The following is a 24,503-nucleotide window of genomic DNA, read 5'->3' on the forward strand; positions in this document are numbered from 1 at the left end:
CACTTCTAGTTTTTGCTTCTGTACCAGGAGTTCAGAAGTTTGAAACTTGGTCAACATGTATCACATACCCCCTCCTACCTATTCAGTCATCCATAGAAAAGGAATGTCAAATAACCACATATGACATACAGCAAAGACTTGTCACTTTTGGTTGTTAATATCTGAAATAAACTTAACAAGGCCTGTCACACTAATTACATTATTGACCTATCAAACAATATTTGAACATGACCTTGATCATTTTGCTGACCTAAATATTGCCCAACATTTTAGCCAAAATGATGTCAGCATAAACTACAGGCTTTTCACGACCAAACACTTATAAGATGACACAGCGTAGCTTACCGGTAGCCTGCAGCTGCACTTTGGTGTAAAAGAACCGCAGTCCTGATAGTTGTTAGCTTGCCAACCACTGGCAACCAGACGAAAAAATCTGTTGTAGTTTTACCCTTCAACAACTTCATCTTCCTGTTCGTGAATTCACCAGTACACAGCCCAGCTCCTAGGCCTTCCATCCAACTGTAGTCAACTGCAGCACACCGGGTGGATTATGGAGGTTACTGCAGTGCACAGCCCTGTTTCCACCAAACACTTTCGGTATGGTACCTTGGAACCTTAGGTCCGTAACGTTCCACCCTTAAAAGTTGGGGGCAGTCAGCCCAGTGAATTAGGGTCTTTGTTTCTCAGTCTACAGCTGCTGCAAGAGGCAGCAAAACATGATTTCTGTTTATAGTTATAGTTTAGTAATGTATGTAAAACTCTCCACAGTATGAATAGTTTCAGCCACAGCTCAGCCCTGAGCAGAGTGGCCGCCCGCTATTGACCAATCAACGGATTGCAGTGTTCACAGCTCCACCTTTTGGTACCAGATCTGTGTGCTAGGTACCCAACAGAGGAGTGACCAAAAATGTGGACAGTACAGAACGGTTCCATTGGTACCATCCACAACTTTTCATAGTGGAAACGGGAAAAAAAGCGTACCGAACTGAGCTAAATCATACTGGACTGCTGGTGGAAACGGGGCTTTAGTCCCAAGAGGCATCACTTGTTTGTTTTTTTGTTGGCCAAATTTAATATTAAGTCTCAAACTGAGTAATTTTGGGCTACTCCTATAAATGTACCATTTACATACTTGTATATAGTAACAGGTGTTTTAAATATGTTAAAAAAATCTATATTTAAACGTCTCAGTACTCTTAAAAATTAACAGTTCATCTTTCTTTGAAAGGGTGTACTTGCATAATCATGCTATTATACTGTCATTACATCAGTGGCATAAAATGGTTTCAAAATGACAATAATATTGTTAATGGCAATTATTTTTTAGACAAAATACAATCCAACAAAAGTAGTTATGATGACAGGCCTAAACTAAATATCACATATTGATAACACCATAAAATATCCTGTCTTAGAGTTTTTAAGTGGGTCCAAATGACAGTCTCTGTGATGGTGAGATTCATGATTACTGCTGTTAATCTGAGAAACTTGCACAAATAGGAGGATGTACTCTCACTCAGTTGAGTCAGGACTTGGCAGCCCTTGCGGTGCTGCATCCACTTTTATATATGGGATTTTTTTTACGGCTTCACAAAGACCCATTTAATTTTTATGAACATCCCCAGAGAACGGTTGCGGTAATTGCTGTGTTGCAAGAAGGTCAGTGGGAATCGCCAGGATTGCAAGTTTGATCCTAATTGAATGGGTGGCAGCGTTCTCAGCACTCAGCAGAAAAAAAACTTCTCGGCCAGTTTATTCATTTCTCTAATTGCAGCCTTTGCTCTTACACTTGGACGCGAGAATGAATGTTCAGAGGAAGTTGGTGCAGGAACACAGTGTCTGTTTTTACAAGGACTGAACAGACGGGGAATGGAGCAGATCTGGCTTTTTTTGGAAGATGCAACAATGAGATGACACAGAGCCAAAAAGAGATTTAATAAAATTGCGGGAGAGCTGTTTAAAAAAGTTCTTGACCAGCGTTTGAATTATGACACAAAAGACTTTGCAGTTCTATTTTGTGTTTCGGAAGAAGTAATTAACTACCACTGGGAGTACTAAGAGAATGTTAATACACATTTGAGTTGGCAAAACCAGGTGACCACATCCATTGATGCCACATGAATAACACTGACATGACAGAATGGCCTATTTTTTACACGCCTCAGCACAGTGGACACTAATCACTCATCAGGTATCATTTGGAGAATCCAGACTTGCTTATTTGTCTGGGTGCTAAACGAATGTTTCATCCTCAGGCGTTGATGTCTGGATGCGTCTAGGGCTCAGCTAACTCATCCTGACGCCATTCTTAACAGAGTCCAACGACCTTGGAAATCCAGTTGAGAGGACCCAACGAAAGATGGGTGTCTTAAAAGGGTCTGCAGGATTAGGCTGCATAGAGTTGTGTGCATTTCACACTGATGCACACTCTAATGGGGAACGTGAGGAGAGGCGTCCTTAGCTTTCTTTAACAGAAGGTATTTATGACAAGTGTAAGCAGTTGTTAATCGCAGCCGTGTGAAGTGTGTATGTGTGAAGATATTAGCCCAGCTGTTTGTGTTGGTGTCACACAGTATATTTGCACCGTATGGGCGCGCACAAGCATCTGTGTACGCCTGTAAATTTTTATACATTTGTATGCAGTTTTTATGTGGTATGTTAAATGTGTGCGTGTGCAGTGCACCTTGTGTTTGTCGGCTTGCCTTTGCTCCACTAATAGCCCTGTGGTGTGGTGGCAGCTGTCGACCCGGAGGTCAAACCAGTCAGAAGGCCACCGTTTGGGCCACTGAGCAGCCACAGAGCAACTGCAATGCTATGAGCAAATCTGCTTTTTATAAAGGACACGTTGGCATGACATAATTTGCAGAATTACTGAAGCTTTATGGCACAAATGCTCTTCTGTCAAAGGAAAGAGGTAAACCAAATGTTTGGAGAGATGGGGGAGAAGACAGTTGGTTGCAATTTTGGTCTTAACTTTGAAAAATAGTGACACTTACAACATAGTTTGGTGTGAGACAATAATGGCCCATTTGTTTTTGGATGTTAAACGGCCCAGTCGCCAAAAGAAAATGTTGGCATTGTACGTTTCTGCAAACTACAGATACGTTACAGTTGTACATTTTATATGTACTAGTCCATACCCATTGAGTGCACAGTTGCCCCCATACAGTTTCACATGGTGTGTGTTTGGGATACAGGTCATAAGAATTTGCAGATTAAATAGTCAGCTGAAGAAGAGCAATGATTGCTTTATTGAAAGTACAGTAGTACCATTGCCAATAGTGGGATACTTAGTGGGCTAAAACTGTACATTAGTAGTTGAGGTAGCACGGTGAAAGGCAGATAGTTAAAGTGTTTGTATGTTGTATTGACTTAAAAGTGGGGCGCACTGGTAGTTCACATGGAAAAGGTGCGGCTAGCCCTTGTTGCAGCGGTGGGGGTTGGAATCCGGCCTTCGTTCTCTGCTGCATGTCTTCCTTGCTCTCTCTCTCTCCCATCCTTCCTGTCATGCTTCACTGTACTAAGCAAAAAAAAGAGGCGTCCTGTTCTACATATCTACCAAGTTCCAAGTTTAGTAAAAATCGATATGGCGGTTAGGCCTAGATAAGAAATTAGCTCTCTAGCGCCCCCATTTTGTTTGATGGGGTCAATAATGGAGGGGTCCCCTCAGATTATGTGTGGTCATATGCCTACAAAGTTGTGTGGTGATCGGTGAAACCCTTGAGATGTTATACACCTTTATGTGATGAGCCACGCCCTCCGCAATATTCATTGCCTTATAGAAGCTCAGTTTTAGTAAGTTTTCCAACTTTTGCCAAGAGGGAACTTTAGATATTGGTCCCTAGATTATGTTCACCAAGTTTCATGCAGATTGGTTAAACTTCCTAGGAAGAGATCGATTTGAAGTGTTTTTCAAAAAATTCAAAATGGCGGAAAATCTATATAACCAGAAGTTATGGGTTCTTGAGGCAAATTTGTTCCCCATGAGGAGAGGCATCTCTGTGCAAAGTTTCATGTCTCTACGACATACAGGGCATGAGATATGCCCATTCAAAGTTTACAATTTCAATCGGTTGCTATAGCGCCCCCCTTTGGCCAATTGATGTAATATTGCTTCATTCGCATCCTCCCATGACCCTCTACCACTGTGCCAAATTTCACATGGATTGACCAAGTCAGTGAGGAGAAAAACATGGAACAGATACACACACACCCACACCCACAGACAGACAGACAGAGTGTTCGTCATTATATAGTAAGATATAGTAAGATAAGATAACATTACCTCTCCTAAAGTGATATAGTTTGTATGACATGTATACAAGCTGAGTTCCTTCTCAGGAGGTGGAGGGGATGGTGGGTGGCGTGGGACCTACAGTAAGCAAGATGGCTGCCAAGCGGCAGACCACTGCTCAAGACCAGCCATGTTCTTTAACGATACGTTGCCATTTCCAGCAGTGTTTATGGGGACAGCTGGGTCTCTTTAAGGTGATGTTGCAACACTTCCAGCGATGATGGTTGCAACAACATCTGGGTATTTTTTAAGGTGAGGTCAGCACATTTCCAGTGGTGGTTGCGAAGACCCAACCAGGTATTTTAAGCCGAAACATGATGTTTTCTTAACCGTAACCAAGTGTTTCTGTGCCTGAACTTAACCACAGCATTGTCACAACATAAAATTGAAAATTGAAACATAAAGAAAGTTTCAATATACTTGCTACTTATGAAACGTACGAATGTAACATGTCCCTGATTTGTAGAAACATACAGTGCCAACGCTTTTAATGGCAAATGGGTTGTGTTAAAGCTAGTACTGTATACTGATGTTTACAAGAGCTTAATGCAGCATCTTTAGTGAATCAAGTAGATGTATCATATGTTTCTAATTTGACCGAAAGTCATAAAATGTACTCAGCACGACAGCAAATGACCACTTAAAGGTGTTCTAGGGATATAATAATCCACTGAGTTCTGAAAAATGAGAATAACCACTAAACATAGTCTTGCCACGGGAGAATAAGTGTGTGTGCGTGTGTTCCAGTGTGTGTGTGGTGTACAGTAGGGCAGCGGGCCCAGTGACAGCACAGGCTGTCTTCCTTGTTTACCGCCCTCCTCCCATATTTGGCTGGGGCCGAGCCCTGAAACATGTCTGGAATAGCTGGATAGAGACAGACAGAAAGACAGAGATAGAGAGACAGGCACAGAGAGGCAGAGAGAAGCAGAGAAGATCAGAGTTCTGCAAAGATTTGCCAAAAGTTTAAAGCAAATTAAGTCATTTTTGTGGGCTGCTGAAGTTTTAATGAAGAAAGAGAAAGAAGGGGAGATTAAGGCGTGAAGTAAAATCAAGGAGAGACGGAAAGCAGATGAACAGCATTGGTTGGTGAGTAGTGCTGTAAGGCCTTGGGATTACCAGCAGCTTTCTTCACAGCTCTGAAACCTGTTGAGTTTAAATGGCCATGCATAGCTACCAATGACATACAGTTAATTCAAATATTGTCAGCTCAGCTGAAAAGAAATTGCAATATTTGTGTCATTTCTGCAGCGGGCGGATGGTTTCTTGGCAAAACTATACAGGTTTCTGCCCTCTTAAATGTCATCTCCTCACTCTCTCGCCTATGCAAAATGACAAGAATACAAGTTCTTGTTCACTTGGTCTGCAGACACGAGAGTCTGTTTGTCTGTTTATTGCGTTTCCATGTCAACACGGTTGCAACCTGTGTGTTTGGCACCTATATGGTATAAAATGAGTCATGGAGCGAGCAATTTGTGTGTGGAACATTTTATGAGCGAGCTGCAATTTGGGTATACCAAAACTATTAGGGATCTTGGTTGGTAACTTCATGTGAGCTCCAGAGAGCTTGGACTGGGATACAATGGGACAGTTTGTTATTTAGTATTTGAAAAGTTGCATCTTTTTGTTAGCTTGTTAATCTGTAAGTTTGTATGTATATATTTTGTTCATGTTTTTTTCTTGTGGGTGTTTCCAAAGAGATTTCTTTTATTTAAGTTAAGCAACATTATAACTGATTTTGAGTGACTTCACAGCGTCCAGCCCTCATTGCCATAAAACACTTTCAAAACTTTGCCACATGCATATAAAACATTTATTATACTGTCTACACTTGTTGTCAAACCTAAGCTAAAAGTGTCCGACAAATTCTGCAGATATGGAGAGCAGTCAGGTATTTCAGAAGCACCCTGTGTGAGTCTTGCATGAGCACATTATGCTTCTAGTTAGACCTCTTGCTGACAGCACGGTGAGCTATAGCAGCAGGTTCAAATCCCAGCTCTGGAAGCCCCTGCTGAGCCAGTCCTCATCTCTTAATGCCTGCTTTCTCCTATTGTCTGTCTATATGTCTCCATATGGCTTTCGCTCCGTCTCTCTGTCTGTCTTTCTCTCTCGTAGGATCTGCCTCCAGCTCTTTGTCTTTTTTCTATTTGCATGTTATTGATTTTAGCTGACTCAGCCTCATTTGTAATTTCTGAACGTGTCTCTGCCAAATCCCTTGTGGAAAGCACAAAATAAGTTTGCCTGAGGTTGAAGTACAGGTGCTTGTGAAACTTTATTCATGAGAAATCCCCATTTCCTATTAATACAGCTATACAACTTCAAGTCCTGATTGTCACTGTTCATCTTTTGCACCTAAACTGAAGTACAGTGCTTTCTGTCTCTGAGTGTTAAACCTGTAACCCCGAAGCTCTCAAAAAGCCAGAGATGACTGACCAACATCTAGGTAGACAGCGGGCAGATGCACTTTTATGACAGCTACTGATCCTCACAAGTGAAAGACAGATGGATCGACAGATGCACGCCAGTCAGGAGACAGCCAGACGTACAGAGGCAGACATGCAGGCCAACAATGTGATCCTGTTGGCACACTGGTGATGTAATTTTGTTCTTGTTGATATGCAGATATGCAAAGATGCCAACTTGATGTCTTTTAATATGAACAGATTGGAGCAGGGACAGTGGTTGACTTAAAGATGCCTGACAGATTTTATAGCGAAGACCACATTATGTGTATCCTTGAGGTTGAATGACAACCAATAAGAGAAAGCGAAAAAGCGTAGTTGGTACCACTGTATTGACCTGCTCTCATTCAGAAGTTCGGAAGGTCAGTGACTTCTGGCGTCAGACACTGATGAAAAAAGCCATCTTTTCACATCATTGTTACCGGCGGCATTTCAATCTGACGCCACCTGGCAAAAGGTACTTTTTGAGTCAATGTCTGACGCTGAAATCATGGGGGTATTTGATGAGGTGGGCATGAGAACAAGCTGTAATTCTAACTTCACTTATCCAGTTAAGGTTAAAGCAGCCAACACATCTAAGCTAAACATCCTAATCTGATGCTTGATCTGACATTTCCTCTCCTCCAAAGAGAAAAGTGTCGACATGAATCAGATGGTGAGTGCAGCTGGTTGTCAGCCAGATATCCAGACAGTCAGACAGATAGTTTTTTTATGACAGTCACTCAGATGACAGACAGGCGGATGGATGACATCACCCTGAAAGCAATCGTGGAGACAGACACTGATACAGTCACGTCACGTTACCTCAAACTGTGACAGCTGGACACTGGGTGATAGATGGACCGAGAGGCAGACAGGGCAAATATAAAACCGCAACAGTTTTCCTTGTGCCAGTCACTGATACACCAACCATGACACCTTTTTCACGGATGGACTGTCACATCATCTCTTGATAGGGTGTATGTGTCTTTGTTTCTCACGCTCCCCTGCAAAAACTTAAAGCCATTTATTTGTAGTATGTCTTTAGTAAAAAGTGGATCTGTGTCTCCCCATGTCTCACACTCAGGTCTTGAAGACAAGTCAGTCAGTTGTCAGTCAAACTCAGTCACCCACGTCTGGCATGCAGACTGTCCGTCGTCACGGTGATATGAAAGCTGTGAAGGTGAATGTCACATCCTGCTGAGAGATACCCGATGGCTCACTGACAACACAGTGTGTGTGTGTGTGTGTGTGTGTGTGTGTGTGTGTGTGTGTGTGTAGATGTTTGTGCATGTAGATGCCTGTCACTGCATGTCAGTTGGTATAATTGCACATGATAGAGTGGCTCAAATATTTTGTGCCACTTTGTTTTCATATTTCAGTCATGAGTTGTTAAATAGTCACAATCTAGAGAAAAGCAATAGGTACTTTTGCTTTTTTCTTCAGAAATTTTCAGCAAAATCAGAAAAAAATTCTTAGATGTCTTTAAATCCAATACATTTCCTAAATAATCTGTATCAATCTCTCTTGTAACTGACTACTATCTGAGAGAGACATTTAAGGACGTTTAAGTTTAGTATTATTTTGGTCTGCTCTCACACATACACACCCAATTTCCTACCAATGTGTATGTTTATGTGTGTAAACATGAGGTGTGTTTCTTTATTTATATGTATCTAAATTGTGTAAAAGTGGGTTTGGTCTTTTTATAAGGTCATCAGGCCCCCTATAAGAGTGTCAAGCCCATCTTTAAGTTTCCATCACCCCTGGAAACTTGGTGGTCAAATTCCAAAGCAAGACTCCACCCAAAAACTATTTAAAAATAGTATGTAGCGGATATTGTCCTTTTAGGAATTTGTATTTTTTTAATGATGCAAATTTGACCAATCCCTGTATTGTTTTTCTCATAATTTGATGTTTTTTTCAGTTAGTACCTTGTTGAAGATGGAGTCTGTGATTCTGAGCAAAGATTGTTAATGGTTTAACTTAACACCCAAACAAATACACCCCTTTCCATTAGTGCTCCGCACGCATATACCACTCTCATGGGTGAAAGTCTGTGTTTTAGACCCATCCACCACCTCTCCCACCCACCCCACTCAGACTTTCGCCACCTTAACTTTTGGACGGCTTATTCCATCAGTGTCTGAGCCGCAAGTCACTGCCCAAGTGCCATATTGGTTTAGAATCACTGAATCCACCTTTTAGCGCCATAGGTGCTAGTTCCAGGACCAAACAACCTACATATAGATTGGATATTGCCAAGAATTAAAAAGTTGCCACACTATACAAAATGTCACACATAAATATTACATTTAGAATGGTTTACTGATGAAATATATTAATATATAAGGAAAACAAAAGTGGTCCTAGAAAAGAGCCCTGAGGAACCCCTCACAGATCTTTAGGAAATCAGCAGTACATTTCAACCCCCGCACTCACGGTTTTCTTCCATGAAGGTAATGATTCTTATCCCACTTCTGACTTCCTACATTCAGTGTTAAACTAACACTGGTCATACAACAAAAACTCAGGGAGCAACTTACATGCATGAAACACATTCAGCGTCAGTGTCCGGCACCAAAATGGCTCGCCAGCAATGTTCTCAATGCTTAATAGGTGTGTTGACAAATGTGCCCCTTCTATCACCCTGGGCCTGTAAATGTGATGTCAAATGTACTAATTATGTATATAATCCACATCCCAGCTGGTACATTTGATACAGCAATAACAGTAGTTGTAGCACATTGTCTATTTATAATAAACTGTTGGCCACAGATGTTTAAATGGCTTTTTAATGGCCTCCAAGGCTGCGATGTGGCAATGAGACACTCAGACGAACACTTAAGAGAATACAGGCAAGAGGCAGGTGCTGCTTGTGTCTGTGTGTATGTGTGTGTGTAGCACTGTGTGAGCAATGCCTCTGGCACTTTCACGAGCAGAGAGCACCTGTCTCACAAGAGAATACAGAGAATGGACAGGTGTGTGTGTGTGTTTGTGTGTGTGTGAGAGAGAAAGAGGCTGACATTAGTGCTAAATTGATGAAAGGACCAGTTGAAATTCTACATTCATAGCATTTTGTTCCAACTGCAAGTTTACCTACTTTTAAAGTCAAAAAGTTTTTTTTCTCAGCACTTTATGTACAAATACTTCTTGAAAGTGTTTTGGATTTCAGTGAATATGTAAATGAGTAGTGGTAAACGTGGCTTTGTCCTTTGAAGCAGAGAGAATGGCATGGTACACTCATTTACCACAGTAGGAAACAAGTTGTTAGCTATTTGTCAGCCAAGCCTCGGTGACTCAACTGATCTAATTTGGGGTCTGCTGCAGCTATTTATTGACACCAGAAGAAAGGTATTTGTTCTATTCAGATGGAGAGCTGCTTGTTTGTGCCAGTCAGTGGATTTAATAGCAGGCTTGAGGTCTGTTATTCAGCTCTCTGACGTTGATGCTACCGTACAGTAGGTGACACGGGGTCAGTAGATATTTTTGGTATGTCGTCATACCTGGGTTAGAGTGCCACTCGGGCCACATTTTACTGTCTGAGTTTTACTGAAATGAAACACTGGCTCTTTGGAAGGTGAGAGTTTTGTCGACAGACTGCTCACCTCTTGGTCATCCAAGCTTAAGGATGAACTCTTTCAAGTCTAGTCACCTCTGCTGCCATCATATATCTACAAATATGTGTACTTATGTAGTTGTGGTGATGTGTGTGAGTTTCTCCCAGCTTACGCACATGCCATGAATGTGGGTCAAATGTAAAGGCTGCAACCTTGCAGCTCTTGTTTAGGAAGTTCTTGTCATGCCATCGTTGTTTGGCGTTTTCGTTCTTTACTAAGCAGAGAGGATTACACTAAACTTGCAGACCTCTTGTCTCTTCTCATGTCGGTGAGTGAGAGAAAATAGTGAGGAAGATGTTTCAGTGGTGGGACTCACCCCGGAAAAAGTCATACTTGACCTGTGAGTCAGGTGCTCCTGTGACGTTTCTGTCGACACCTTATCTTGTTGGCACCTTGTATGGTAGCCTCGGCCACCAGTGTATGAATGTGTGTGTGTGAATGGGTGAACGTGACTCGTAGTGTAAAAAACACTTTGAATGGTCACTAGATGACTAGAAAGGCGCTATACAAATGCAGGTCCATTGGCGTACATTTATCAAAACTTGAAAAAATTTCAGACCTTCACTTTTTTGTTTTAATGAAAAAAGGGAATGTTTGTGACTGACTGATTAAAAAGACGGATTTTAGATGATTTTGGTTGATTTGGATTTATAAGATCAGCTAACGTTGGTGCCTGTGGGTCTGTTAATGATTCAGTGGAAACTTTTTTAGGGTAACATCCCCAACAACAGGCATCAAATTGAAGCACCAAATCAAAAATACATCCAAATGTTTCCTGGTAATACAATTATAATTACGATACCGCAGCAACATCTTGGGCCTCTTACCCAAAAACCGTTGCTTTGTGCAATGCCTCTGTAAGCCATGACATGTCATATAACACTGTCAGCTCCCCTGCTTTAACCTCGGGATGGGGTTAACCAACAGCTGGAAGAAGTGTCACCCTGGCAAACTTGAGTCGTTTTTGCCGCAGAGCGTGAAAAGATCATCTTTTATGGAGTAGAACAAGGGCATCCCCTGTTCTGTTAAAGGTCAGGGTGAGACAGCTGGTGGAAAATCTAAACCACACTTCTCTGAAAAGTCTAAACTATAGGTTATTTACATCCAAGTTCTTAAAAAGTAATCCAGTCATTAAGGATGTATGCCATGTAGGGAAAGATTCGTCTGCAAAAAGGTTGTGGATACCAAGGGGAAGGGGGTGACCCTGAGTGAGGGGATCCCCTCTGATGACATCAACAGACAGGGGTTCTACAGTCCCGGGCAGACAGATGGCGTGGGAGTTGTAGTTTATTTGAAACGACGTTGCTTCACAGGCAGCTGGGAGGTGGTCGTGGTGGCGTTGGTGGAGGAGTCCCTCCCCCACTGCTGGGAACAGACACAGATCATCCCAGAGTGCCAGCTCACCCCTTTCGGCAGCTTCAGTGGTACAGCCCTGCCTCACTTCAGTAAAGCACATGTTGGGTGATGAGAGGACATGAATCAGAGAGGACAGGGAGAGTGAAGGAAGAAGCCCAGAGGCAGAAGGTTCAGTCACTGAGGTGCTACTGAAGGACTAACTAGGACTATGAAATGTGGATTTTTGATCTCAATGTGATTGGCTGAAGAGGAGGAATAATCTTGTCTTGAGTGCAGGTAAGGAGGATGTGTTCACTCAATTTGATACTGTGACTTTGAGGCATTTTAAAAATATGAAAATCAGATATCTGGGATTGATTACATTATTGCTGGCAAGGAAAAAAAGCAGTTTTATGTGGTCTTTAAAATAACTTTTTAAAATGTAATTACACTTTTGTGTCAAAATGTTGTCCTTCAGGCCATGGATTAAAGTCTTATTCCACCCAAATTAACCCCAACTTCTTGCTCTTAACTCTCATAATGTTAATCCCTGTGTCGTCATTAAAAAAACCCACAGGAACAAACTGTGTTTACAACTTCCTCGCATGCCCTCTCACTCCTGTTGCTACTGTGCCTGTGAGTTGTTGTTGACATGGGTTTTGAAATAGCTGCGGTCCAAGTGATTCGCCATCTGTCCCTGAGGGGGCGCTCAATTTGGAATATCCCCCATATGAGCCAGCCGTGGCCATGCATATGTCGTGGATCACTTTGCAAATGTATACCGGATACGGGACACCAGTGTTGGTGTATTACTTTCTTCTTGTAAGCATAAGTGTTACCACAGAATGAGCTGCTGCACGTGTGATTGTTGCTTTTTGTGGAAGCAAGTATAGTGTTTTACAGTTTGAAATAGAGCCCCAGCCTATAATTGAGGTACACATTGTGTGTGAATTACAGTAGTGTACCTGACCTCTGTTGGTGTGTTCATGTGCCACAAATTAAATGAGTCTTTTTTTTCAGCATTCTAACTTTTTTAAAGGTATTTGTTCCCATGGTTGAACTATTATGGAGTTAGTGACAGTAAATTTTGGCATCAAAAACAAAATTTGGCTCTGACAAATCCGCCAAAATAATAAAACACAGACATTAAAAATTATATTATTTTTGTATTTTGATTTTCTTTTGGCATGGAAAAAACTGACACTGAAAAAGAATGACATGAGGAAAAAACAATTGAGATCGTCATTGAAAAACACACCAGAACAAATATCAAATAAAATTAAAATCAGTTTTAATGCCTGCGTTTTATTATTTTCGATGCCAAAACTCACTGTCACTGTTATAGTTCTTTACATTATGACTTTCCAAAAAGGTCTGTCAAATAATACATGTGAGACAAAATGTCAAATGAGTGTCTACACACTTATAATACTATAAACAGATGGTGGTTTTCCCCCATGCTTTATGGTGTTAATTGCTTTTGCCAGGAAGGAGCGATAACTGTCCAAAAGTTTTGTACTTTTACTTTAGACTCCAAAATTAGGTTTTTCAGAGACTGCGTGGCTTCCAGTGTTATTGTGGAAGCTATAACTGTTTTGGAAGTTGTTGTAGGTAAAGTTACTCTTCTGTCCTTCATTTGAAAAACATCCAGGACAAAGGAATTTGGTGCAGTTTTTGTAGCTGGCCAATTTGCAACAAACTAAATACACTTAAAAACAGATAATAAAAGTATGTCATTGCCATACATATTTTAATATACCTATATTTGACACATTCTTGTGAAATAATTTAGTGGATTCTTTGTGCAGCATGTAGGCAATCAGCAACTGTGCCAGCATGATTCAGCAGCCAGAAATCAACTTGAAGACAGCTCATCCTCTCCCAGTCCAGCTCTGGGCTTTTAAACTGGCACTGTTGCTCTTCTGTTTGGCTCGCACACACCAGCTGTTTCAGTGTGTTGGACAGGAGCCGCCCTGGTTCACGTCAGACCATGTGGCCCTGCACTGACGCAACGTGACACTGGCTTTAGCGCTGCAAATTGGCTATTAATAGAGCTGGAGGGGGCTGTGTTGCTGGAGGCTGGGCTCCATGCTCAACATCGGGGGTCAAAAAAGACGGGTGCAGAGGGGGGTCAGTGTGCTCGTGGTGTGAATGATCCTGTTCCATGCAAATGTGACTTGATGATTGGAGCCAATGAAACCTAATGAAGCCGGCATGTGAAGATGAGGTGATTGAAGTCAACTCAAGCAGGTTTTGTACTCATCTGAATCCTCTGCAGTTCAAAAAAGACTAGTATGTGTGGCTTTTTTTCCATGCTTTGATTCTGTGTATGGTTTGGAGGGGGATTGGATTTTCCCTAACCAGTCACTGGAGAGTCCATACTGATGCAAAGCCATGCCAACATACCGGTTTTGCCCGGGTTGTAGAAGAGGAGGAAAGCAAAGTGAAACAACCTGTGATGTCAGGCAATATTAAGATGACATGACAAGTCCCACCTGTGGCACTGATTGGCTAACCTGTTCCCCTGCAGCACTCATTGGTCGTTTTGTATTTAAAGCAGTCAACTTGAACTGTGGAGTGAGCACATTCAAAGGTCTGGACCCATCTGAGTGTATGTTTGGAACTGCATGAAAACATGAACCACTTGAATAATTTTAGTGTACATCTCTTCATGTCTCTTTCAGATGTTGTTCACACCCAAGGTCCACTTGATGGAAGCCTATACGCCCGGGTCCGCAAGAAAGACTCCCTGGAGGGAGTTGTCACCATCAACGGCCTCCCTGTCCATGAAAATCCCTTGACCAATGCTGAGAACTCGATACAGCATCCCAGCCATCCTCTTCAAACCACTGAGCAGATCCTTCCAGTTACAGGCCACGCCTCCCTCCCTGCCGTCGACCACACCCTCTCCGTGAGCAGCGATTCAGGCAACTCTACTGCTTCCATCAAGACTGATCGCACTGATGAGCACAGCCAGTCCGTGCAGAGCGCCGTGAACCACAACAACCCGACAACGACCCACCCACCACTCAGCCCACAGGAAAAACGAGAGCTCGACCAGCTTCTGAGCGGCCTCGAGGCACCAACTCACCAACGACAAGCCTACCTATCCACGTCCACCAGCCCTGGAGGAGGTGTCAGACACCTGGTCCCAGCACAAGTGCACGTTAACGGGGGCCACACCAAGCTAGTTGGCGCCCCTTCAACAGAGGAGAGGGAAACAGATATTCTTGACGACGAGCTGCCCAATAGCCAAGAAGGCAACAGTGTGGACAGCTTGGGCACACTCTCATCCCTAGAGGGCCAGGCGACGCCGGCTGACCTCTACTATCAATCACAGACGCCTACAAGCAGGCAGAATGACGGACCCTACCTTGAGAGAGGTGTTCTTGGAGAAAAATTAAGCGAGATGCCAGTGCATGGGGTACAAACACCTACAATGATGCAAGAAAGGTCTGTGGACTCTGCATCACCGCAGGGGGGATACAACAACTACCAGAATGGAGGAGGGATGTACCGTTCACAGTCATTTGGAAATCCGGCAGCCAGCAGCCCAGAGACCAACCCTAAACTGATGCCCAGGGCACCAGAGAGGAGCACCAGTAGTCGGGAGGCTGTTCAAAGAGGTCTCAACACCTGGCACCAGCATAGCCTCCCAGATGATCCATTTGGCCCTCCTCTTCAGTCAACCCATAGCTTGCCCCACTTTCCTACCCCAGCGTCGCAGCGAGACATTGAGCAGTCCATTGAGGCGCTCAATATGCTCATGCTTGACCTGGACCCGATCAACTCCCACATGTCCAAGTCTCACAGTGCGCCTCCTGGAGAGAACAGCCTCAATTCATCCCAGGCACCCTTCTCCCAGACCCTTGCAAGACCCTCATACCAAGGAGACTCTGCCATCCACGGTTACAGTAACTCTGGGTCTGTCAGCAACTCCTTTCATCAGCCCAATCGATCAACTGGGAGAGTCTCAGCGTTGCCCAACCAGAGCCCCGTGATGGAGTCCCCGATGTATTCTCCTCAGAGGTCCAACACTGGCTACCAACCCCAAAACACCACCCCGACACACACCCCAGAACCCTACCTCCACACATGCCAAGCAGCCCACCAATACCCCACAGATCCCTCCCCTAATTTCAACCAGCAGGTGCCAGTGAAGCCAGTGAACTCGTACCAAGGCAGCGTGGTTTCCCACTCCCCGGACCTTCAGGGTTCGTCTCCTTATCCGGGCTACAGTGCCTCTTCCTCTCCTCTCCCTGCCCTCACTCCACAACCCAAGGACACATCTTCTACATCCTTGCCCAGAGAACAAGATGCAGAGGAGGAGACGCTAAACTTGGAGGGCCTGGTGGCTCACCGCATCGCCGGTAAGGCTTGGGGTTTTTGTAAGTTAATGAATGGTTGAGGGAGGGAAAGAGTGAGTCAATTTCCAGGGTTTCAGTCATATTTGAGGCTTTGTTTGTATTTCACCACATTTCAACAAACCTAATCAAATTTTATTCTCTCTGTAAGGGTTTGCGGCCAAACAGACAATTATGTCTGACATGGAGTACAGATTATATATGTACTGAATGAGGGGGGAAAACACTGCTCTTTCATTCATGTAGCCAACATCCAGTGTGGCATTTCATATGATTTTTACCAATGAAATACATTTGAATTCTTGAACAGGGGATGTAATGTAGATTGCCACAAAACAGTATGTAACTTTGACAACAACGTATGCAGACATGATGTTTGTTTCGGTTAGTTACATATCTAAAACAGGTTTCAGTATGAAAAAAGAATTTCAGTGAATTTGAAATAAGTGAGAATCTAAAGCGGCACAATGTGCTTTGAAAGTAGTAAGATTTAATGTGCTATTATTGTTATGTAAATAGGCAAAGATCACTTGTAGGGTCCTCAAGGCAGTGGTAGACCAGCAGCTCCTGTGTTCAACAAGGTAAAATTACTGTTTTTGTCAATGGAGTCTGGTTCTGAAGAAAGCATATAAGTTTCACTTCCCGCTGGAAAAGGCTTGCATACTACTGGATAAATGAGACTTGGATTATACTGCACGAGTTGTGTAAGTGTTTGTGAACTGTTGTTTTGATATAGTTTTGCTGTTGTTAAACATGGCCCCCTATGACTTTAATACATCGAGAAATTTCTCAGTGTATGGACCCTTCGTCCACCATCAAGGCATGTGAGAAAAACAAAGTATTCTTCACATATTCATTGTAACACAGCATGAGTACGTGATATACAAATAGTCATTTCGAGGGTGAAGTATTCCTTTAAAATGTTTTATAGGCAACATGTGCGAACAAGACTCAATGGACTGGACACTTAACTGTATTCAGAGTTTATTTAGTAAAGTTTGAACTTCAGCTGGAGGCATCTTTAGTCCCAAGCACCGTGCAGCACGTGAGCTGTGCAGCTTTCACCAGTTTCTGTTACAGATTCATCATGGGGTGCCGCACCAGAGGAATGACCTGCAGTCATAAAATTAGCTCTGCGGCTGAAATAAAGCAGAGCTTGTGAGAGTGGAGATGGGATGAGACTGAGTAAGAATAGCCGAGCGTTTAGAGGCTCCAGCTTCCATGCATTGTTTGCATCCATATTTACACGTGAAACCATGTGGGTGCTCCCAGGCGCCTCCCAGTGGAAGAAAGTTGTAAATTCATCCCATTTTTAACCATTTTTAAACATGATATTATCATCTCACCTTGCAGCTATATAACTTACATAGACTATGATCAAGTTGTCATCTCATTTGACAAATACTATTTTCTCTCCACTTTCATTCATTTCTGTTCTGATATTTCTTTTCCTTTTTTGTGCTCAACCCATCTCTCTGCTATTTGGACAACCCTTCCCACCATTTGCTTCCTCCACTGCACCTCTCTCACCCTCCTCCTCCACCTTCCTCCTCCACCTCCTGCCCTCCATCCACCACCCTGACCTCCTTCCCCTGGGGAACAGAGTACAACGCTCGTATTCGGGGCATCAGTGAAAGCATGACCACACAACAATCTGACCGCCGTCGCTCCTTTTCCTTCTCTGGTTTGTTCATTTTCCCTCGCTTTTTATTTTCTGCCATTGTTCTTATTTTTCTCCTGCATTTATAGAATCTTTCTTTGCTTCCCAGCCATTTTCTTTTAAGGTTTTATAATTACTTTCTTCATTACTTTTAATCAATTCCTGTTTGTGCTCTATTTCTCATTTTCCACTGCTTTTTTTATTCCCTTCACCTCTTTACATACCTCTTTCTTTCTTTCTTTCTGCCTGACAAAGGCAGGTTAACGTTATGTTCAGGCTTTGCTTTCAAAAGTAATAACATGAAAAAAGCAGAGACTAAAATAGTATTGCACTATATTTTCCTGTGTAGGTTTATCGTCTCATAAAATTGCAAAATATTCCCACGGTGCTGCAAAAGCAATATATAAAGCTATTTATGAAATATACCTAAGATGACATTTCCACAGAGTGAATATTTTGGGTGTTTCAGGGGTTCGCTCCAGAGGAATGACCCCAGAAGTGACGCAGGAGACGGGCCGGCGTCGGACCACCAGTGAGGGGCAGTACCAGAGCAGCCATGATAACACACCGATGGTGGATTCGCCGGACTTTGCTCACAATCTGGCCCTCAACCCAGGAGGAAGACCCAGAGAGGTCAACATTTATATTTAATGGTGTGAAATCAGATTGAAACAACTGCAGGTGTAATTTAAATATAATTGAAAAACAAAGTGACGCTTTGAGTTCAATGGTAATGTTTCTGTTCTGTATATCAAGTACTGAAGACATTGCATGGCAGGATTTTCAAACATTTTTACACAATGACCTCAGTGTGGAAATTCTGGTATCTGTTTATACACCCATTCCCTTTTCATCTTTTCCAGGGTCCCATGCACAGCTACCGTGAGGCGTTTGAGGACAACGAGGCGGACGGGTTTTCCAGCAGTCCCACCTTTGGAGGCGGTGGTGGTGAGAATTCCCCCCAGACCCCCAGCTTCCCCGTGTCACCACAGACTCCTTACTTCAACATGTGTAGGTTCAGCCTGCCTGCAGACTGGGGGCGCTCTCACACTGACCTTTGACCTGAATTACTCTTGCCTGTCTTTATTAATTGATCAAAAAAAGATTTAAACATTGAATAGATGGGTAAGAAAAGAATTCCATTTCTTTTTATTTCTTTTTATTTGATTAAGATATTTTTTATTTCATCTCAGTTTAGTTGTACAATTTGTTGACTTGCTGCAGAAACAAAATGATAGTACAGCACAAGGACACATGTTCACACCAAAAAATAAAAGGAACTAACTGCTAAAAACAATGTTAAATAAACAGTCAAAAATGCAGTTCAAGTGCACCTAAAACAAACTAACTAGTAAATCAATATATGCTAAAAGTACTGCAAATACATTTCATTACTTAAACTCTCAGTAGCAAATGAAATGCAGCCTCTCCTCGCAGTCACAAGCTTCCCATACACTTTCTTTTACACCCACAGATGTATTACTTACTGCAGGATTTTCAGGCCTATCATGTGCTGCACTATCCACTCCACAACTTCCTGCAGTATGAGTGTGGGCCACATTTGGCCCAACTGTGGAGTTAGCAAAAGGTGTGGAGTCTGTCCCGTTGTTACTCTGCGTCCCTCCCATCACCTGTAGCGCAGCACACTCCAACTTGACTTCAGGACACGCAGGCTTGCCCTCTTGACCCCAGGCTTCGTAACTCAGTGGCTGCCCGTCCACCCACAGCCACTCTCCGGGGAAAAAGTGCAGTCCAATCCAGACGTGCACCGTGGTGTCATTTTTGCTCAACTCTCTCTGGATCAGCAACATCTCTGTGTCCGATGCCACGCTGGCCAGGTTGTGGTGATGCTCCCTGCAGTAGTTCAAAGCTTCCTCCCAAGTCTTCCTCTCCCTCACCACAACCACGCTGTAGCACAAGAATGGATCAAAATAGCCTGCCGTTGCATCGTGCCACAGATAGTGACGCATTATGCCGTAGTCTTCGTACGCTCGGTTATTGGGCTGATTCGCTGCCCAGAAAAAAGTGGACACTGCCCCACCCCCTGACCATGTCCATTTCTCAGGGTCTGTGGAATTCCTTTCAAATCCTATCCAGATGTACTCATCACTGTCATCGGTAATCTGACGAAGTCGCCGTGTGTCGTGTGCATTACTGACAGGAGCCAGATCTGTGTGATATGTCCGGCAGTACTTCTGAGCTTCGTGCCAGGTCTTTCTCTCCCTGATGAAGACGTATTTGCCAAAAGTTACAGACGAGCTCAGCAGGAGCAGGATGAAGGTGAAGGTTTGATCCATCACTGAGCTGCATCAAAGAGTGACAGAGAGTCCTGCTGCACAATGAGGACACAAAGGACTTGTATTTGATATATATGCTCCAGATTGTGACCCTTTGTGTTTTGCATAGGGTGGGCCCTCCTTCACTGAGTGTTCAGGGGCTGCTCACTTCTACTTTATGTAAAGCCAGAAGATTTTAACATTGTCAGCTTGTTAGAAGAGCTGCAACAGTTTTTTTTCCTTGGCAACTTTCATGTTTTTGATTTGTTGTTTTTCATGATTTATTAGGAATTCTATCATCTCAGATGGCTTGAAAAATAGTGCTTATAGCTGCCATGAATAGGGAATAAATCCCCCCAGGGGAGCATGACCCCGGACCCCTCTGGGTTTGGGCTAAGCCCCGAATGTTTACAACATCTTGTTCCGCCCCTGCCTTGGAAACATTAGATTAAAATCAAATCGTTTGATTAAAATCAAACTTAGCAGAAGGTATTCTTAAAAGGCTTTCCCAGGACAACTGAGGGTTATATTCTCAGTACACTAGCTGGACAGTGTAACAGAAGCTTCTTTGGACATTATATTTTTGGGGTGAAAAGGTTGACTACTAGTTTTGTTTAAGCAAGCAAAAGTTATTTAATTAAGATTTGGGTTTAAGGTCATGGTAATGTTGGGCAGTTGGGATACAGAGTTGGGCAGACAGAGAGGTAAAGCCCACATTTAAATAACACAGCACTTTTGAATTTGCTTCAGGCAAAACATGAAGTGTTGCATGACTTTACAGCCAACAACAACAGCACACAGCAGGTGCGTGCAAATCATGAATTTGAATGAGAACATAGTTTGTCATTTTTTAACTTTGGAAAACATATTTAGAGAAGACAAATGCTAAGAGGAATGAAAGGAAATTATTTAATCATATTCTTCCTCTGATTCTTGTCCGTCTCTTCTTCCTCTTTTATTTAATCAGCTTTATCTCCTGTTTTTCGTGTTAATCAAATATATAGAATTATGGACATTGGGCTTTATTTGAATGATGTTGTCAAGCACTTGCAGCTGGTGTGCAACATAAAATATTTGGGAATTATCAAAGCAATTATACTGCAGCATTTTCATACTTTTTAACTTTTTTCTTTTATTTATCTCTGCAGTATGTTGTTTATGGCTTATTTGCAACCTGCAAATCTTTTGCATAAGAAACACATATCATGTGTTTCCTGCAATATTTAAAGAAGATGCGAAGTTTAAGCATTTCTGACCGGTGTTGCATGACCACTGTGTGTCGTCAGGTATGTTGGAATCTCACAGCACCAACCTTTTCTGTTTATTATTTTTCATTTACATGTTGCAAATAAGGACAAATGAAAGGACAATCAGATATATTACTCTTTCCACCAAACTCCTTGAGACATTAGGCCGGATTTCAACCCTGTTTAGCCAGTTTGTTTGACAGATTGTGTTGACTGTGAGGACACTTTTGTAAACCAGCCCTGCCCCCTCTCCTGCAGTCAGGCCTTAACACACAGCTGTTGCAGTAAGAATCTGCTCTGTGGCACAGACCTTCATATTTACCCCCTCATCCCTCATCATGCCACCTTAAGTGAGAACTTGTCCCAAATCCCTGTCATGCTGTTGATCTGGATTCTTTTGTAAGTGGAAGATAAATGAAAACAAAGAGTTTGTTTCCAAAATGCTGGACGTCCCTAAAGATCTTGTCTATAAAAAGACTATATTATGCCTTATAATTTTTATCACTGTACTGGCATCAGTGACAAAAAGATGGAATTTCCTTGCATCTTATTTTGGAAATAACTCTTCAGTTTTTGAAGGACTTTCAGTATCTTTTCCACCAGGCATGGCAACATTAATATGTCCCCATAATCTTCAACCTTTATCCGGAGTTACTAACCCGATCTAACCTGGACCTGATCATTGTTTTTGGGTGGCAGCATGCTTTAAACCTTCCAACATTTTCATGACTTCATCCTTGTGTTGTGGATGGATGCTCATTGGCTCATTTTCAGCTGCAGCATCATCATTTGTTTGGGGTCAAATTGCAGTTTAATTCAATAGGACTAAAAATAAGAATATGAAAGAAAGAAATACATTTACATATCAAATAATTCAGGTTCGTATGTTTGTACCTCATCTGGTGTGCGGAAACATGCAAAATGTCAGCTACCAACCTAAGAAAAAAAAATATTCTAGCTTTAAGTTTTTGCAAGACTAGAGCTTTATCTATGTCCTGGGCATTTTGACCTTGGACCTTAGTATTTTTGAACCATTTTTGTGCAATGAATGAGAGCATTTGTGCCTAATTTATACTTATTCCAATGTTCAACCTTTAATGTTTTTCCCTAAAATAGAAATATACACACCTTAGTGCTTGTGGACCACTCAAAAAAATAGACTGGTTAATCTTATATTGTGTGCAACCTCAAACATCCACCATCTAATGCATTTCCATGCAGTATTATATCGATACCAAAGTGAAGAATTGTGTCTTTTCATGCTTTACATTTGTTGTTTTTCATCACTGCATGGCTTGTATGTACAATTCTCATCTCATTGTCATCACTGTTGTGTATATTTTGTTGTAACCTGCCTTTACATCCCTCTTTCTTTCTTTCTTTCTTTCTTTCTTTACCCCTGCAGCCCGCTCTCCTCCTGGTCTGACCAAGACTCCTCTGTCAGCACTGGGACTGAAGCCCCATCACCAGGGTGGATCAGGTCAGGATCAGTTATTAAAGATACCAAATTACTTCATACAAATTTTGGCAAAGTGGGACAGTGCATATATTTTTCATGGTGTAAACATGATACAGCCTCAATAAAAAGTTGGAATTGGTGCAATTAGAGTATTTGAACAACTTTAAAGCTACTTAAGAGGACACAAAGGTAGGATAGTAAATGTACAGTATGGATGCTTTGACTTTGTTCAGATTCTGCCAGTGCAGCATCACCGCATTATGTCATCCTGTAGGTCTGTAGATGAGTGAGCAGAAACTGGCTTTTAACACTGTGGTTGTTAGTGTCTGCTGCCCTCTGCTGCTCAAACATGTTATTACTCCTGGAAATGCTTCCACTAAATGCTCACAGCTAACACACGCCCTCCAGTTCTTGCTTTGCGCTCAAATGTGTCCTCCTTGTCTCCTCCTCTTCCACACATCTTCCTCCACTTCTCTGGCTTTCTATCTTCTCTTGCTGTCAGGCTCTGATTCTAATGATGGAGATCAAGGTAAGGGAAAGTCTGTGGCTCCTCCTGACCTTTTTCTTCTTTTTTTTCTAACAGTTTTGTGTTTCACTGCCACCAAATGTCTTTTCTTTCAGTTCTGCATCCCAGCTTTCCTCAGAATGTTTGTTGTATTAAGACTGAAATTTGAATCTTGTCCTATTTCTGTCACTCCAACTTCCTGTTTGGGTCCGACACCTGATAACTGCATCCCATTTGGTTCTGGAAAAAAAGTTCATGAGACACTAAGCTGAGACTGACTGTGTTTCCATGCTTTGCTATTCTCAGATAATCGCAATTTTGGGGACTCCAGAGCACAAGCGTTCAGCGCTCCTCTCACCTCCAGCAGTCCCATTCACAGCACTGATGGGTGAGTGGAAAAAGAAAAAAGCCTAGTTACTGAAGTGTACCACTTTGTAGTGTCATTGTGTACCTGCAAATTAGGGAGCAACAATTTCTTTAAAAAGAAAGTTGAGTATAATTTAACTTTTTGTGTTACACATTTAGAAATGGTCAAATAATTACACAGTCAACCATTGAACTAATCTATAGTCAATCTGCATATCAGATATGGTTGTGATGTTGTTGTAAATAACAGTTAAGGTGTTGACTCTTAATACAGAATACAGATAGGAAAATAATAGTCTGTTTTTGCTTTTATTGTGTGTAGAAGGAGGATTGGTTCTTCAGATGGCGCCCCGCACAACCCCGCCTCCTCCTACCCTCACAGGCCCGCCTCCCCCGAGGGCTCCCAGGTCAACATCATGGGCGTCCACACCGTCCCCGGCAGCCCCAACACCCTCCACCGCACAGTGGCCACCAACACGCCACCAAGCCCCGCCCTCCAGAGACGCCTGGGTCAAGCCAGCCCCTCACTGACCAGACACCCGTCCCCTGGCATCCCCTCCAGCCCTTTGATTGGCCGAAACCCTAAAACAGCAGGCGCTGGCGTGCCTCCCAGCCCCCTGATGGGGCGCCGCATGGCAGGGAGCGGCTACGGCACACCTGATGAGATTGGAGCTGCTTCACGTCAGGGGAGCGCCCAGCCACTGGCCACGCCTGCCTTCCCCGTCTCCCCGCAGCTGCCAGAGAAGAGGCACATGTCTAGCGGAGACGCAGAGAGGACGGACAACAAGAACCTAACGCCAGTTAGCGGTGGCAGCACGCCAAACCTGTCTGGCACACACACACTCCCAGACGTCTCAAAGTCCATATATGGTGAGACGCAGAAACATGGCATGGTAGTTTACCTCACAGAATGTTTGTGTCCTCTGCAGTTATCATTTT

General features: G+C 42.8%; 2 protein-coding genes across 26 annotated transcripts in view; one reads left to right on the forward strand and one right to left on the reverse strand.

The window, feature by feature from the left end:
• tns1a (tensin 1a) overlaps positions 1–24,503 on the forward strand; it is a 114,705-nt gene that overhangs the window by 85,323 nt on the left and 4,879 nt on the right. For 14 of the 25 annotated variants that reach the window (XM_078165668.1, XM_033616165.2, XM_033616159.2 and 11 more), the window contains 8 exons: positions 14,372–16,057; positions 17,655–17,735; positions 18,181–18,344; positions 18,575–18,722; positions 22,640–22,714; positions 23,196–23,222; positions 23,505–23,586; positions 23,887–24,434. In XM_078165668.1, the coding sequence (XP_078021794.1) occupies positions 14,372–16,057; positions 17,655–17,735; positions 18,181–18,344; positions 18,575–18,722; positions 22,640–22,714; positions 23,196–23,222; positions 23,505–23,586; positions 23,887–24,434 (2,811 nt within the window). The remainder of the gene's footprint in view (positions 1–14,371; positions 16,058–17,654; positions 17,736–18,180; positions 18,345–18,574; positions 18,723–22,639; positions 22,715–23,195; positions 23,223–23,504; positions 23,587–23,886; positions 24,435–24,503) is intronic. The other 11 variants (XM_033616167.2, XM_078165673.1, XM_033616171.2 and 8 more) reach the window with 6 other exon arrangements.
• On the reverse strand, positions 18,995–20,038 carry LOC144461880 (macrophage mannose receptor 1-like). The gene has a single exon (XM_078165683.1). It carries the CDS (start codon positions 20,006–20,008, stop codon positions 19,115–19,117), a length of 894 nt encoding a protein of 297 aa, XP_078021809.1. The 5' UTR covers positions 20,009–20,038; the 3' UTR covers positions 18,995–19,114.

This window comes from Epinephelus lanceolatus, chromosome 24 (genome assembly GCF_041903045.1).
Source record: "Epinephelus lanceolatus isolate andai-2023 chromosome 24, ASM4190304v1, whole genome shotgun sequence".
Classification (NCBI taxonomy): Eukaryota; Metazoa; Chordata; class Actinopteri; order Perciformes; family Serranidae; genus Epinephelus; species Epinephelus lanceolatus.

What these genes read in the sequence shown, in the direction of transcription:
- LOC144461880 (XM_078165683.1), bottom strand. Translation starts at nt 20,008, where the DNA reads ATGGATCAAACCTTCACCTTCATCCTGCTCCTGCTGAGCTCGTCTGTA.